This window comes from Oryzias latipes, chromosome 13, assembly GCF_053564925.1.
Source record: "Oryzias latipes strain Hd-rR chromosome 13, Olatipes_Hd-rR_3.1".
In the NCBI taxonomy this organism is placed as follows: Eukaryota; Metazoa; Chordata; class Actinopteri; order Beloniformes; family Adrianichthyidae; genus Oryzias; species Oryzias latipes.
This window is the reverse complement of record NC_136249.1, coordinates 4552327-4566477: the sequence shown is the minus strand read 5'-3', so window position 1 is coordinate 4566477 and position 14151 is coordinate 4552327. Positions and strand designations below refer to the sequence as shown.

General features: G+C 40.5%; 2 protein-coding genes and 1 long non-coding RNA gene across 11 annotated transcripts in view; 2 read left to right on the top strand and 1 right to left on the bottom strand.

Moving 5' to 3' along the window:
* Positions 1 to 1623: 1623 nt before the first annotated feature.
* LOC101174938 (uncharacterized) lies at positions 1624 to 6921 on the bottom strand. Of its 3 annotated transcripts, XM_078929973.1 has the most exons (4): positions 6596 to 6735; positions 5845 to 5875; positions 5686 to 5800; positions 1624 to 3134 (listed from the first exon to the last, which is right to left on the bottom strand). In XM_078929973.1, the coding sequence occupies exons 3-4, from the start codon at positions 5795 to 5797 to the stop codon at positions 2047 to 2049; spliced, it is 1200 nt and encodes a 399-aa protein (XP_078786099.1). In that variant the 5' UTR covers positions 5798 to 5800; positions 5845 to 5875; positions 6596 to 6735; the 3' UTR covers positions 1624 to 2046. The 3 variants fall into 3 exon arrangements, with proteins under 3 accessions (XP_078786099.1, XP_078786098.1, XP_011481309.1); XM_078929972.1 differs by having other exon boundaries at positions 5686 to 5875; positions 6596 to 6825; XM_011483007.4 differs by lacking the exons at positions 5686 to 5800; positions 5845 to 5875 and having other exon boundaries at positions 6596 to 6921.
* On the top strand, positions 3889 to 5182 carry LOC144981702 (uncharacterized). The gene is made up of 2 exons (XR_013647248.1): positions 3889 to 4071; positions 4633 to 5182. It is a non-coding gene; the product is annotated as an uncharacterized LOC144981702 (long non-coding RNA).
* A 1027-nt stretch (positions 6922 to 7948) lies between the features above and the next one.
* The window catches only part of LOC101157752 (NLR family CARD domain-containing protein 3), a 59546-nt gene continuing 53343 nt past the window's right edge, over positions 7949 to 14151 (top strand). For 3 of the 7 annotated variants that reach the window (XM_023961780.2, XM_078929956.1, XM_078929959.1), the window contains exon 1: positions 7949 to 8078. Coding sequence is in view for 1 of the 7 variants with exons in the window: in XM_078929957.1 (XP_078786083.1) it covers positions 8070 to 8078 (9 nt within the window). In the remaining 6 variants the exon portion in view is untranslated. The remainder of the gene's footprint in view (positions 8079 to 14151) is intronic. The other 4 variants (XM_078929961.1, XM_078929957.1, XM_078929960.1 and 1 more) reach the window with 4 other exon arrangements.

The following is a 14151-nucleotide window of genomic DNA, read 5'->3' as shown; positions in this document are numbered from 1 at the left end:
GACCTGGGGGCTGGCTCGCTGGGACCCTCTGGGGCTTTCCCTCCCCATCACAGAGAGGGGAGGGCACTGAGAGGGTTGGGGAGGGGGGCTCAGATATTATGGCGGGGGGGGTTGTAGTGTGTAGGGTTATGGGGGGTGGCTGTGGGTGCGTGGCGATCCCTGGGTTGCTCGGGTCGCGTGCCTGGGCTGGCTTGCGGAGACCGGGCGCCGGTCGGGTGGTGGCCGGCTCATGGGTTCCGGGGGCCCTGGCTTTGTCCTTGGCGCTTGTCTCGGTGTCCGGCGCCCGGTGGCCCCCATGGCTGCCGCCTGGTACGGCTAAGCGCTCCTGTCCTGTGGCCTGGGGGCCGGACACTGGGTTCGCTTATGCCTCTGGGCATTGGGGGGGCCCCTGTAGGGGGGGCCTTCTCTGTGCCTGGCTGGTGGGGTGGGCGATCCCCTCCTCCCCCCCTCCCGGGCTGCCTGGGTCCGGATGCTGGGGGGGCTACTGGCCTGGGGGGCTCTCCTCCCCTCTCCTGGTCTGGCTGGGTAGGATCTGGTTCCCCTTATGAACACACGGTTCACGTCGGCAGCATGCATGTATCTCCACCCCCACGTGCACGTGCACACTGCCACACTGCTCCCTGTCTGCTTCATCCCTCCTAACCCACAGTGTATTGATGGACAGATCATTTTCGTTCATCTTAGTGTCAGATTTTCTAGTGAAAATCTGACACTAGATTTTTCAGATTTTTTAGATGTAATATTTATCTTTCCAGCAGATCTGGTATAATTGTTACAGCTTAAAATAATAACTTATTCGAATCAGTGCTTGTATCCCCCACCTTTTCACCTTTCTTCCTTTTACTCTCTTCCACCCCCCCCTCACCTTCTTCCCCTCTCCCTCCCCACACACTAAATGCAACAAATAAATAAAAGAAAAAAATACGACAAAAAGGGGTTTATACAAATCTACACTTTAGTTTCTCGAAGCTATATAACTTCTTTTTGTGATAGTAAAACCTGCCCAACACAAAAAGCCTTCAGCTCTAATCTGTTTGCTCAGCTGTTGGACAGAACAAGTTAAAAAAAAAAAAGAACGTGTACAAAACTAGGGTGCTTCATACACAAAGCCTCAGCGTTACAGGCCAGACATGCAGCTGTAGTCAGCGAATTACAAACAGGAAAAAAGGCAAAAAGGAGAGGTTTTTCTTTTTTTACTATGGAGAGAAAACCATTTATGTAAGACCTTAATTTGTCTCTTAAAACATTCTTTAAAGTCCCACTCTGAGCATCTTTTGGTCTATTGCAAAAGTTTTCCAGTAGTCCTTTAATGAGGATTATGCCATTTTTAGCTAAAATCTAAAAACCATAGGACATTTCTGCAGAGGGACAGGAGTTCATTAATAATTCCCCTTTGAGTTGTATCTCTATCTCTTTTTAGAATTGCAACCTGCTACACCACATAAGAGTCATTTTTCCATTATTTCTCTTCTCCTCAAGCACACCTTAGAATGCGCTGGGGGAGGGGGGGGGTGGAGAGAGTGGCCAGTCTGTTGCATTTTCTACATCACTATTAGCTCTTTTTCCAACAGATGATTACTGTCTGCTCCTGATTTACGACAATTGGAATAAAGATACAGAAAGGCAATTTTAAGATGATTTATTTATATATTTATATATATATTATGAGAAAAATGCAACAAGCACATGTTAAAAAAAAACACAATTTACATTGGAGTGGGTCTTTAACTCTATGGTGTATTTAATACATAGTACTAGTAACTAATGACCAAACTCAGGCCCTACAATAATGATGATATAGTTTTTATTATATTTTTACACATAATTTTTAAATTGCATGAACGCTGGGATAAAAAGCTCAAAAACATTAAAGTAGTTTTCGAGGGCTGACTCTTTTGGTGCTTGGACTAGATTAGGAAAGATGTCCAAGCATCTATGAAGTGCTAATTCTATAGCATGGAAGCTAACAGCGAGCTATAATGACATCATGACCCGTTCACTGTTCCTCATTAAACGGGTGCAGGAGTCATGCGTGTGTGTTTCTGCTCACTCCAAACATGGCAGCCCACCGCCGTCCTGCGTCTCGGCGTGACTTTGCAGATGCTCCGTCAGCGTGTCTCTTTTTCCAAAGTTTTGAGAGCAAACTTGACAAGAGAAGAGTTTTCCTCCAGTGTGAGTCAACATGTGGACTCGGAGGTTTCCCCTTTGTTTGAAGCTTTTGCCGCACTCGCCACAGGAGAAGGGCTTCTCCCCGGTGTGGCTCCTCATGTGGTTTTTCAGGGTGACACTTTGGCTGAAGCTTTTGCCACATAGCACACAGGAGAAGGGCTTTTCGCCCGTGTGAGTTCGTATGTGTTTGGTCAGGTTGGTGCTGAGACTAAAACTCTTGCCGCATTCCTTACAGGAATAAGGCTTTTCCCCGGTGTGCGTTCGCATGTGCTTGGTCAGGGTGCTGTTTTCGGGGAAACCTTTGCCGCATACCTCACAGGAAAAAGGCTTCTCGCCGGTGTGCGTTCGCATGTGCTTGGTCAGGGTGCTGTTCTCTGGGAAGCTTTTGTCACAGAGCGTACATGAGAAGGGCCGGTCCCCGGTGTGGGTCCGCATGTGGCTCATCAGGATGCAGTTATCGCGGAAACATTTCCCACACTCTTTGCAGGTGTGTCTCTTTGGTTTTGGGGGTCTCTTTTGTTTCCTTGTCGGAGTGGAGTTATTGGGGAGGGTTCCACAAACATCCTGTTTCTCTGAGTCAAAGTCCCATCGACTTCCTGACATGTGAGGGATACCTTCATTTTTTCCCCCGTAACTTCTGCCCCTCCTCTTCCCCGGATCTTCCATCTCTGGATCCGTCTCTCCATCTGTGGTTGATTCTTCACGCTGGTTCCCATCTTCATTTAACTCCTCCGTCAGGTGCTGTTGACTGTTTAGATCTGCTTCTCTGTGCTCCTCTTCATAAGTAGGAGTCTCCTTTAAGGCATCGGCCTCCTGCTTCAGATCCACGTACTCTTCATCCTGGCTGATGCAGAGCTCCTCATATTCCTCTTTGATGTGTGGAGGTTCTGGTTCCTCTTCCTTCACACTGAAGTCCACTTGCTTGCAGAGATCTCCTACTGTACTGTGATGAGGGTGAGGATGGACTGCAGAAACACAAGAAAGGCCCATCATCATCATCCTCCTCATCCACCACCACCACAACAACAACAAGAACAACAACAACAACATTTGTGCTCCTTGGTTTCTGTTCAGGAGCCAAATGGTTTTTATCACATTTCACATCTTCAGCTGTTGGCAGGAAGGATCGTTTCACAAAACAAAACTACTTTTGACAAAAACAAACCTACATTTCAAAAAACACATTGACATGACATAACTAATTCCAAAAGATGTGCATCCATTTGGATTTCTGATAATTGGATTTCTCCTAATTGAGATCGGAGGATTTCTGATTCATCGGGCAGTCTAGGAGTGGAAGACGGAGAGAGGCGAGCTGTGTGCACTGAACACTGTGCTTGTCTCACCAAACAATATGTTTCCAAAGAAAATCTACAGCCGGTTTACTAACTGTCAATTAGGGCCACAAAAAATCTACCCGTGGGCCACCATTGGCCCCCAGGCTGCCATTTGAGAACCCCTGACCTACACCCATGCTAAGCAAGGTGCACCTATCATCGCTGCCTGTGCCTCAGCCAACTTTGAACTTGTAGCCCACTTATAAAAAGCATTTATTTTTGCTACAGGATTTTAAAGGGTTAATTTCCCTACAGACAATTAAAGGGTTAATTTTCCATTTGCGGTAGAGATGGTTTGGCTCTCCAGGCATACCATGCAGGGCTCTGTGGAGGGGGCCATCTTGTGTCTGCGTGTTTTTTTCTTGCAAGCACGAGGCAGAGAGGGAGCTGCGTGACCAGCAGAGAAAGATCGGCAGTGTTATAGACGGAAGAAGAAAAATAATTTAAAGAGTTAAAAGAAGCTACTTTTTTTTTTTTTTAGATCGGTTATGTTGTGTGCCGAAAGAACATTTTCGGAGCGGCTACGTTGTGAACGCGTCGTGTTTAAGAATTCTTGGAAACTCCGGTGAGTAGGAAAGAGTTGTTGACGGTTATGTTTTAAATTAAATTCTGTTAAAAAGGGGAACAAAACAATTCGGAGTATGTAGAAAATGTTAAGTTGTGTATTAACTGTGTTATAAATGTTTACTTTATTTGATCTCTTTCTGGTATACATATGCGTGAATATGCACTTTTGAAAAGTTAATTGAAAAGGTGGTTGAAGTATTCATTGTTTAAAAAGAATTGTATTATACCATGGTTATAATAATTTTATTTGTTAAAACTTTATTCATACAGTTATTTTTTTCAGATTTGTGGAAAGGGAAATTCCTTTCACTAATAGTAATACTTGTTAAAAGGATTACTGAAGTTTTTGTTTGTAAATTGGTTTTGGTGAACTACTAAAAAAAAAGAAAACCATAAAAAAAAAACAATTTCCAAATTCGAGGGAAAAGATATTGGGTTTATTGAAAGATGAGATCTCACTTGAACTATAGATTATAATGTGTCTGATTTAATCTGTACTATGTGCAGAATTGTTTTGATGACCCTCAATTGTAGCTCGGACTACAATTCTTCGTTGTAGGTCGATGGCGAGCCAGGCGTAGAACGAGAGTATCCTGTTGAAGATTGAAGTACAGTGACGCCAGCTGTTACTGATTCCCATCAACAGGATTGAACCCAATCTGAAAGGACAAGAGATAAGGAACATTCCTATACACATTCACTTATCCTACCCGGGTAGAGAACAAATTGAGTGCACAAACGAGACAAAGAACAATTTATTTTATACTATTTTTTTATGAAGCTGATTTATTTTGTAAAAGAAATTCAGTTTTAGGAAGAAATTATTATTTATGTTGTTCTATTTTGTGTTGTAAAAGGTAATGGAATAAACCTGCCCCCTGTTATTTAAACACATTGTTGTTTCTTCTTCTCTTCGTAAATAGAACCTAGTAACTTTGTGTAGCTTTTGCTGGTTAAGTTGACACAAGTGCTACAAACTGTATGTGTGTATTTCTGTTGTATGTCTGGTCTTGTTCGGGTTGTACTGGAACGACACCTCATATGTTAGTGTAAGCTGTGCATATGATGATAAATCTCTATTCTATTCTAAATTAAAGCGATAAAATCTGTGGAAGGGAGGTTTCGTTATTCCTAGAATTTGAGATGTTCCCCTTTCTGTTCAAATGCCTTTTAGTCTTCCCCACTCCTAAATTTGTTTTGTAAATGTTAGGTTGTTCCAAGAACGTGTGAATGTGTCTTTTCAAATGTATGTTTGTTTGTGTCTCAAAAAGTTTTGCTTTCTGGAATGTATTTGTTTTTCTTGCCATTTCCCAGCCACCACAGTGTAGAGAAGAGACGCTGAAAACTGTCAAAATGATCTCATTCTGTTCTCGTCTGCATTCCATCACTGCAGCAGAAGGTTTAGCAAAGGGTGAGGTTACGACCTTCACAGGTTTGATTTATTTCCATCCTGACAAAAAAACAATCCCAAAGCTCACATCTGAGCAGAACAGAAACCCTGTCTGATGATTTTTGGCATCTTATGCAGATTTTGGGTCTGTGATACAATATGGTCTTTGTTTATTAATGTGAGATCAGAAACAAACACATATTCAAAAAGTATTTTTCGTGCCTTCATGCAAAGGACTACAGTGGGACCCAGAGGCTGTCATCCGCTGACATGAAGGGCTGCGTTTGGAGTGATGGGGCTGGACCGCTGCATGGCTGCTGCATGGCTGCTGCATGGCCGCTGCATGGCCGCTGCATGGCCGCTGCATGGCCGCTGCATGGCTGCTGCATGGCTGCTGCAGCCCCCTGCTTCACTGTGTAACAACGAGCAGCAGTTTTAATGAGCAGAAACGGTCAAAATAATTATTGTTTGCTTGTTCTTCTGTACCACAAAATAAAGAAAAAAAAACTGCAGCAGACTGGAAAAGACAAAATTAGGAACTGGAATTTAAAAGAGTGAAATAACAGAGAAATTACACACAAAGTAGAATCGGTCATAGGTGTTTTCCCTGCATTTTCCCTTCTTTCGTCTCCTTTGACAAACGTGTGAAAGGCCCTGTTTGAACACTGGAACCGCTTCAGCACAGGAGGTCATGGGCCTGTCTGTGTTTGTTCAGCTGCTGGATGGGGCCTAAAAAATAAACCAATTCCTTCTCTCTTCTCAGTCTTTGTCCCGGCCAGCAGCTGAACAAACAGATGTGTTAAACAGACTTTGCTGCCACAACAGGGTGATTGCAATCCATTTTCATATTTATAGTTTTAACAAACCTTGTTTCTGAGGCCAATCTTTGCTTGCTTTATTTGTTTTATTACAGCTATACCCCAAGACTAAAATATCACAGCATTTGGAAACTACTGCCTCCTCCTGTCACGTACAGATCCAACCAACACAGTTGTGATGAGCTCCACACAATACACAGAATACACCACTAGGGGCGCTAGACTGTTCCTGCTGTTCTGACTGAGACTCTTTCCTGGTTTGATTGAGAATAGCCTAGCTGGCTGGGCGGTGATCAGAGTGAAGAGTCACGTACCTACGGCGTGCACCTGGATCGGCGCTCCGTTCTCCGGCAGTCCGCGCTGGCGGCGCAGCTCCTCCTCGTACTGACTGACGGTTTTCTCAAAGAGTCTGAAGATTTCCTCCGCGGCAGCAGTTAGTCTGTCGCTGATGAACTCTCTGACCGGCTGAAGGGAGGACATGATCTCCGCAGCTGCTGCGATGTCTAGCTCAGAATCCGCCGTCCTCCGATCAAAAGCTCTGGCTGCAGGCTGGCGCTTCTGTTTACTTTTGTCTCGCATGTGACGAGATTCTGCCCAATCAGAACCCAACGGTTTAGCCGAAGTTCTTCTTCTGCGGGACAGTGACAGGCTATTCTGTGCACCAGCGCCACCTAGCGGTCTGGAATGATCCGTATGTTGCTGGATTTATCTGATTTTGTTTTTAGCTTTAAACATTATTCTTAACTTAAACATCAACATTTACAATTTCTTATTTCAAAATGTACTTTTCTCTTAGACTTCATAACTATAACTTCAACCTTGTAAACCATCATGTAAAGTTCCCATTTTTCATGTTTTTGCATGACCAGTAAACTTTTTTTGATTCAAAATGGCTTCTTGGTATTTAAATTTAAAGGCTAACGTTCACTCCCACCAAAAAAAAGTAAAAGAAGAAAGTTAATCTGTTTATGTTTTTAGTTTGTGACTTTAAAGGAGATTACTTTATTACAATTAATCTGATAGCAGAGAAAGCTGTCTGTAAATGTTTGTAACTGTATTTAAACACATCTACAGGACCTTGTTGGGGTTTGGAAAGTATGAATAGTTTTTGTGGTACTGTACTTGTCTCTCTCCTGGATCTTTTCCATCTCAGGTTCTGGAGTAGCCAGTCTCTGGATCTCAGTGCAGTAGAGAATCTGTGGAGGGAAGTAAAAGTCAGTGTTAACCAGCAACGGCACTAAAACATCACAGCTCTTAAGAAGATCTGGATGGAAAATTGAGTCATAATAGCAGCTATAGAATGAGCAAACCCGGTGAAGACCTACAGAAAACATTTGACTTCTGGAGTTGACAAACGCTGGTTAATCTTTCTGGACCATTGTACAATTAGAGCATTTTAAAATCATGAAAAGTGTTTATCTGGATTCTTTTTCATATTGTATCTCACAATAAAAGTGTATCTAACCACTACAGACCTCTGTAATCTTCTTAAGTGGTACAAAATACGTTTATGCCTCAAAGTACAACTTTTAATTAAACACAATGACTCAAAAATCGAAACTGTTTTAAGATGGAAGAACTTGTGTTTGAAAAATATATACGAGTGTAGCTGTTGTTCCTAATGAGCAGGACTGTTGTGTACAGGTTTCCTTTGGGTGTGTCTGCAGGTGAATGATTGAAATCATAAAAAGCTGCAGGAGCTGATCTCAGAGCTGCTCTGACAAAGACAGAGAAGGTGCAGAGGACTTCTCCTCAGACCTGCTCTGGACAGCAGAGCCGCAGACATTCATGGAAGAAGTAAGTGCCTCTACTTTTTCAGTCTTTGAGTTCTCCTCTTCATCAGGACTGCTGGTGTGTGTTTGTCGCTGCATCCATGTGGAGAGGTCTGAATTGATTTTTCCTGATTGTTCTAGGGTTTTTCTGTTTATTGTCCTCTCAGGGCCCAACCAGGCACAGCTAATGGTTCCCCTACTGAGTCTGGTTCTGCTGGAGATTTCCCTCTGAATTTTAGAGATTGGAGCTTTCACCTTTTGTTTACCCAATGCAGAGAAATAACCAACAACTTCAATGTAATTTTGGTTACTTTTTTAAGCTGTTGTCCAATGAAGATGATCGGTGCTTATTGGAATGATCCCAACTGAAGCTGATGTTTTGGGGTTTTGTGGAAAGTTTTGGACTTCCTCAGTTGTGAACTTTCACTGAGGAGCAGCAGCGGTTGGACTTACCAGCTGACCTTTGGTCCTCGCGTCGCGTGTTCATGCGGTCTTTGTTGGTCAAAGTGTAAAAATGCTGGATAATGTTTAACAGAGAGCAGTGGGCGCCCCCTGTTGGTTTCTGTCAGACCGCAGTCATCATATGGACATCCCGGGCAACCCCACCCCCACTTCCCTTTCCCATTGCTAAAAGCTCGGAGCAGGAAGCTTGTGGTCCGCTCAGCATATTTTCTTGCTTGTTTTCCAATGGCCTTTTTCTATCTATTCCTGGTTAGCAACAATTTGAAAAAAGAAATACTCAGAAATGCAGTTTTGAGCTTAATTTTCTTAACATATGTCCTCCGTTGTGAGAAAAGTGTCACAAGAAAACCTTAAAAACACCCAAAACACAATTTTCATTAGAGTGGGTCTTTAAAAACAATTGATCTACTATTTGGTTCTTGTTGCAAAAGCTTTTTCTTTCTATTTTGCAAAAGGTTTCTTGGAGAAGTAAGCAGTATTGCATACGATATTGCAGTATATATATATAATATGTTAAGAAAAAAAATTAAAGATTTCAAAAAGAAAGAGAATTTAAAAAAAAATCATCTGAATGAGGACTTTCAGTGTCATCAAAAGCATTTGCAGACAACAGGGAAGCTGATTGTGAATGAACCATTGCATTGTGCCTTGCTCTTTGTAGATTTTGTACATTTTTCTTCTTCTTTATTTTTTTTTTTAAACTGTTTATACTTTTTGTTGTACAACTAAAGCCTGTTCACTGGTGCTTCAACAGTCACATTTTCCAGGTTGGTATCAAGTCTTTATTTTCATGAAGGTGAAGTTCACACGGTGACCTTCACTCTGCCTGATATCATGTCTGCTTCCCTAAAACATAGGAGTGTAGAACATTGGCAGGTCAATAGGAGTCAGTCTGGAGAAGACATTACAAGTTAAAGTGTGAGCATTCACCTTTACAGTTGTTTTCATAAATGTGCATTCCCTGGAAGAAATGATGATTTCTGGGTAATTTTTCAGAGATTATGAATGATAGCACAAAAACTTTTTTTTCATCATAGCTAGTGGTTGGGTGAAGTCATTTATCGTCAAAAAATTTTGTTTACTCTTTTAAATCCTAATGACAACAGAAACTTCCCAGATGATCCTGTTCAAGGGTTCACATAGCAGTTCTTAAACCCTTATTGCCTTCTTTTGCATCAATAACAACTTGAATTCACTCTCGCGCCCGTTGTGGATGAAGTTCCTTTTTTTTCTGTAATGGTACATGTTCCTTTAAATTCTTGGGCTGTCATACTTGAACTGCCCATTTGAAATTCTCGCAAGAACAGCTCAATAATCTTGAGGTCAGGAGACTGAGATGGCCAATACAGAACCTTTATCATATTCTGTTAGAACCATTGACAGGTGGACTTGGCCTTGTGTTCTGGATCGTTGTCATGTTGAAAAGTCCAAGTGCAACTCATGCACAGCCTCCGAGCTGAGGCGTGCAGGTTTTCCTCCTGTCATTTGATTGTAATTTATTGTGTGTGGTTGTTTGTGTTTTGCTGCTGGAAACATGAATTTCTCCCTCGGGAGATTAATAATCTATCTATCTATCTATCTATCTATCTATCTATCTATCTATCTATCTATCTATCTATCTATCTATCTATCTATCTATCTATCTATCTATCTATCTATCTATCTATCTATCTATCTATCTATCTATCTATCTATCTATCTATCTATCTATCTATCTATCTATCTATCTATCTATCTATCTATCTATCTATCTATCTATCTATCTACAGTCTCTTCTGATAACTTGCTGCATTCATCTCCCCATCTATTCTGACCATGTTTTCTGTGCCTATGTAGCTTACACATCCCCAAGCATCAGAGATCCACCTCCGTGTTTCCCAGTAGGAATGGTGTTCTTTTCATCATTGGCCTTGTTGACTCGTCTCCAAATGTAGCGTTACAGTTTTTCTCAGTCGCTTTAGTGCAATTCTCAGATCAGAATTGAAGTTTGCAAATACGTGTGTGCATTTCTCAAAACAATTTGTACAAACAGCAAAACACTATAGATTTCTTGCAAAAGCCTGTAACGTGCTCAAAATCTTTAGTTCATCTCTCAAAACTAAGTCTTTATGTCATTGAACATGTCAGTGCCATCAGAATGTCAAGTCCTTGTGTCATTGTCTACGAACAAGACAGTCAAATGACTTAGTCATGTTGTCAATATAACTGTGTACTTTAGAGGGAGGTTCTGATGTAAACTATGGCTAAAGTTTTGATGACAATTATTGTAAAATATAAGTTACACCTTTTTTGTTTGATTGCAAGAGACTGGACAAGATTCACATTTACACTTTTATTGTTCGTATTGTAATTTGTTGACAGACCATGTCATACCAACATAGAAAAAACCCACTGCAAACAGTAACACAAAGGGGAAAAAAGATAGGACAATATTCTGTCCAACAGTACAGGCAGTGCAGTAGGAATTGGTGTGGTCTTCCTACACCTCTTGTCGTTCCTGTATGTTAGGCCACAAATTCTCATCCACATCACAGCGAATATCCTCTTTTTCAATGCAGTGAAATATGTTTGTCACATCATGACAACTTGGTCAACCATTTTGCAGTTAGTGACTTATACAATGAACTAATGACTAGGTGTTTTGAGGATGAAGACTATTACACAGTGAACTATATAATACATTTTGATCAACATGACATAAACAATTGATAATGTAGCAAAGAGCAGAGAATTGTACATAATCATTTGCATGGATGAACCAAAGCAATTGGAACTTGTTCAAAGAAGTGAAAAACTGCTTATATGATGTGCACAAGTGACATCATGATGTGAAGATTGAACAAATAGTTTGGGGAATTTCAGTCAGATCTGAGAATTGTACCAAAGTGACTGAGAAAAACTGTAATGGTTTTGGCCAAAATGTTCAGTCATGGTCTCATCACTCCAAATGACTGTGGTCCACAAGTTTGGAGGCGTGTCTCTGTGCTGTTTGGTGTGTTGTAGTGTTGTTGAAAACAGTAGAAATCAGACAAAAGTAAAATCTTGTTAGAAAATAAACTGATAACAAACCAGAACTACAAAGTGAAGACATTTTAGGACAAATAGAAAAAGAGTCTAAACTGATCTTGAAATGATCATTTTTGGCATTTATACTGCAAATACTTGAAAGTCCCCTCATATGGTTGCAGATACTTCATGGACCTTGTGGTTTCAGATGATCAGCCATCCAAGGACTAAGCCCAGCTCAGTGGCTCAATGGTTTTTGTGTGCTGCACAGATTCCAGCTTGAAGCAGCTTAAACTCATTTGAGTTATTGGGTTGGTCAGAAAACTGCTTTTTCACAGAAAACATAAAACAGCTGTTGGATAAGGGGGGTGTAGTTGGGGCTGTGTTTCTTGATCTAAAAAAAACATTTGACACTATAAATCATAAAAAGCTACTGACTAAACTAACCAAATTCAATTTCTCCTCTAGTACCATAAAATGGATAGAATCATATTTGTCAAATAGATCCCAGTCAGTTAGGATAAATCACTATCATCCCTCACCTCTCCCTATCTCTACAGGTGTCCCGCAAGGTTCTATTTTAGGTCCTTTACTTTTTTCACTCTACATCAATGATCTGCCCTCTGTTTGTTCAAATGTCTTCACTCAGATGTATGCTCATGATACTGTCATTTATTCACATGGCAATAACACATCTGAGGTGGCAGAGAAGCTCACTGAAACGATGGGACATGTGGCAAAATGGTTGGAGCAGTCAAGTCTATGTCTCAGTGTAAACAAAACAGTTGCAATGTTCTTTTCCAAGACAAACCGTAAAAATCTTCTGGCTGATGTTTTTGTGGCAGGAAAGAAAATAGACATTGTTGAAAAGTTTGAATACCTTGGGATTTTAATTGATATAACTTTCAATTTTAAATCACAAATTCAAAAAGTTTGTAACCGTGTGAGGTCTAACCTGTCCAATTTTAGATTTATTAGGGCAAATTTGTCACTGCAAGCTGCCACAATGTTCATGCATGCAATGATTTTATCATATATGACATACTGCCTCACTACCTGGTCACAGGCAAACAAATCAGCATTAAAACCTCTGGAGTCACTTTACATTCAAACAATTAAAGTACTGGATAGAAAACCAATAAGACATCATCACTGTGACATTTTACAAAAACACAAACTGTTAAGCTGGGAGAATTTCATCAAGTATGCAACACTATGCCTATTCTATAAAATCATTTACGGTCTGTCATCCCCTCCACTCAGTCAGTTTGTTAAAATAAGATCCTCCCAAAGAGTGACTCGAGGGTCGGGTCAACGAGACTGTATAGTTCCTCTGAGGAGAAGTGCCTTCAGCCAGAGCGCCTTCTCTGTAACAGCAGCACAGGAATGGAACTCTGTCCCTCACATCATAAGACACATCACCACATACACTCTGTTTAAAAAGAACCTAAAAAACTGGCTCATATCACAGCAAACATGTTCACATTGAACTGGATTAACACCTGCCCTTCCTCCTCCCCTCTATCACCTTTGTGTCTTTTATACTTGTTTTTTATGTTTTCACTATGTGCATGTTTTTATTAGTATATGTATTTTAGATGATAATTTAATTGTAAATGTATATTTTTAATTAATGTATTTAATTGACTTTTTTAGGTTTTTAGGTTGACAATTTTTAACACCTGTCCGGGGACTACGGATGAAAAATAGCCTTTGGGCTAATTCTGGCGCATTGCAGTGATGCTTTTAATGTGCACTGTCCCTGTTAAATAAACAAATAAATAAATAAATAAATAAAACACAAGTTACAGTATTTGCTTTCTCAAGTGATCCTTAGAGAAGTTCGGTTGGAGGTTGGATCAGGTGACTTTCCAAATCAAACTTCATCTGATCAATCGTGCCAGTTTTGAATTCAAAGCAGGCTTATCAATATGTGCGTTCTAACAGTGAGACAGCACTCATCCTGTGTTTGTGCTGTAATAGAGTAGTGATGAGTGGGGCGCAACTAAGCTGCACGCTCATTTCACTCACAGCGCAATCACATGAACCGAGCACAAGAGAGAGGAAAATAGGAAAACCTAGAACCATTTCTCTTTTTAGAATCTTACCAGCTCCACAAACAACCTGCACCTGAGAACTGAGAGAATTAAGAAACCGAATCAGCTCCTCAAAACTGAGACACTTGGTTATTTTAAATGCCAACCTTTACTGGGATTGATTAAAACTTTTTTTTTCTTGTTTTGCACATTTAAATGTATATTTTGTGTTGTGGTTGCAGCGTTTTGTGTTGTTTCACTTTAAATTTGTTTAAAATGAAAAAGATTTTAAGAAAGTTATATAGTTGTAAGTAGGATGGCAGTTTTTTTTGTATTTTATAGTTTAGTTTTTCCATTTTATCAACAGTGAACAAATAAAAGGATATTCATATAAAGCACATATTAAAAAAACTTTTTTTTAGCATCTACAATTCAGTTTGTGCAAAATCTTTTATGATTGTTCATAATAAATTAATTAGAGAAACAAAACAATCTGAAGAGCTGATTGGGAGCTGAAAGAGTCGAGTTCGAGCCAGAAGAGACGGTTTTCTAGAAGAAGAGCAAGAATTCCCATCATCATCATAGCGCAGGAAT

Excerpts from the sequence above, each read along its gene's own strand:
- LOC101174938 (XM_011483007.4), bottom strand. The coding sequence starts at position 6,860 with ATGCGAGACAAAAGTAAACAGAAGCGCCAGCCTGCAGCCAGAGCTTTT. Across the intron at positions 3,135-6,595 it reads GATCCAGGTGCACGCCGTAG|TCCATCCTCACCCTCATCAC; the intron begins GTACGTGACTCT and ends GTGTTTCTGCAG.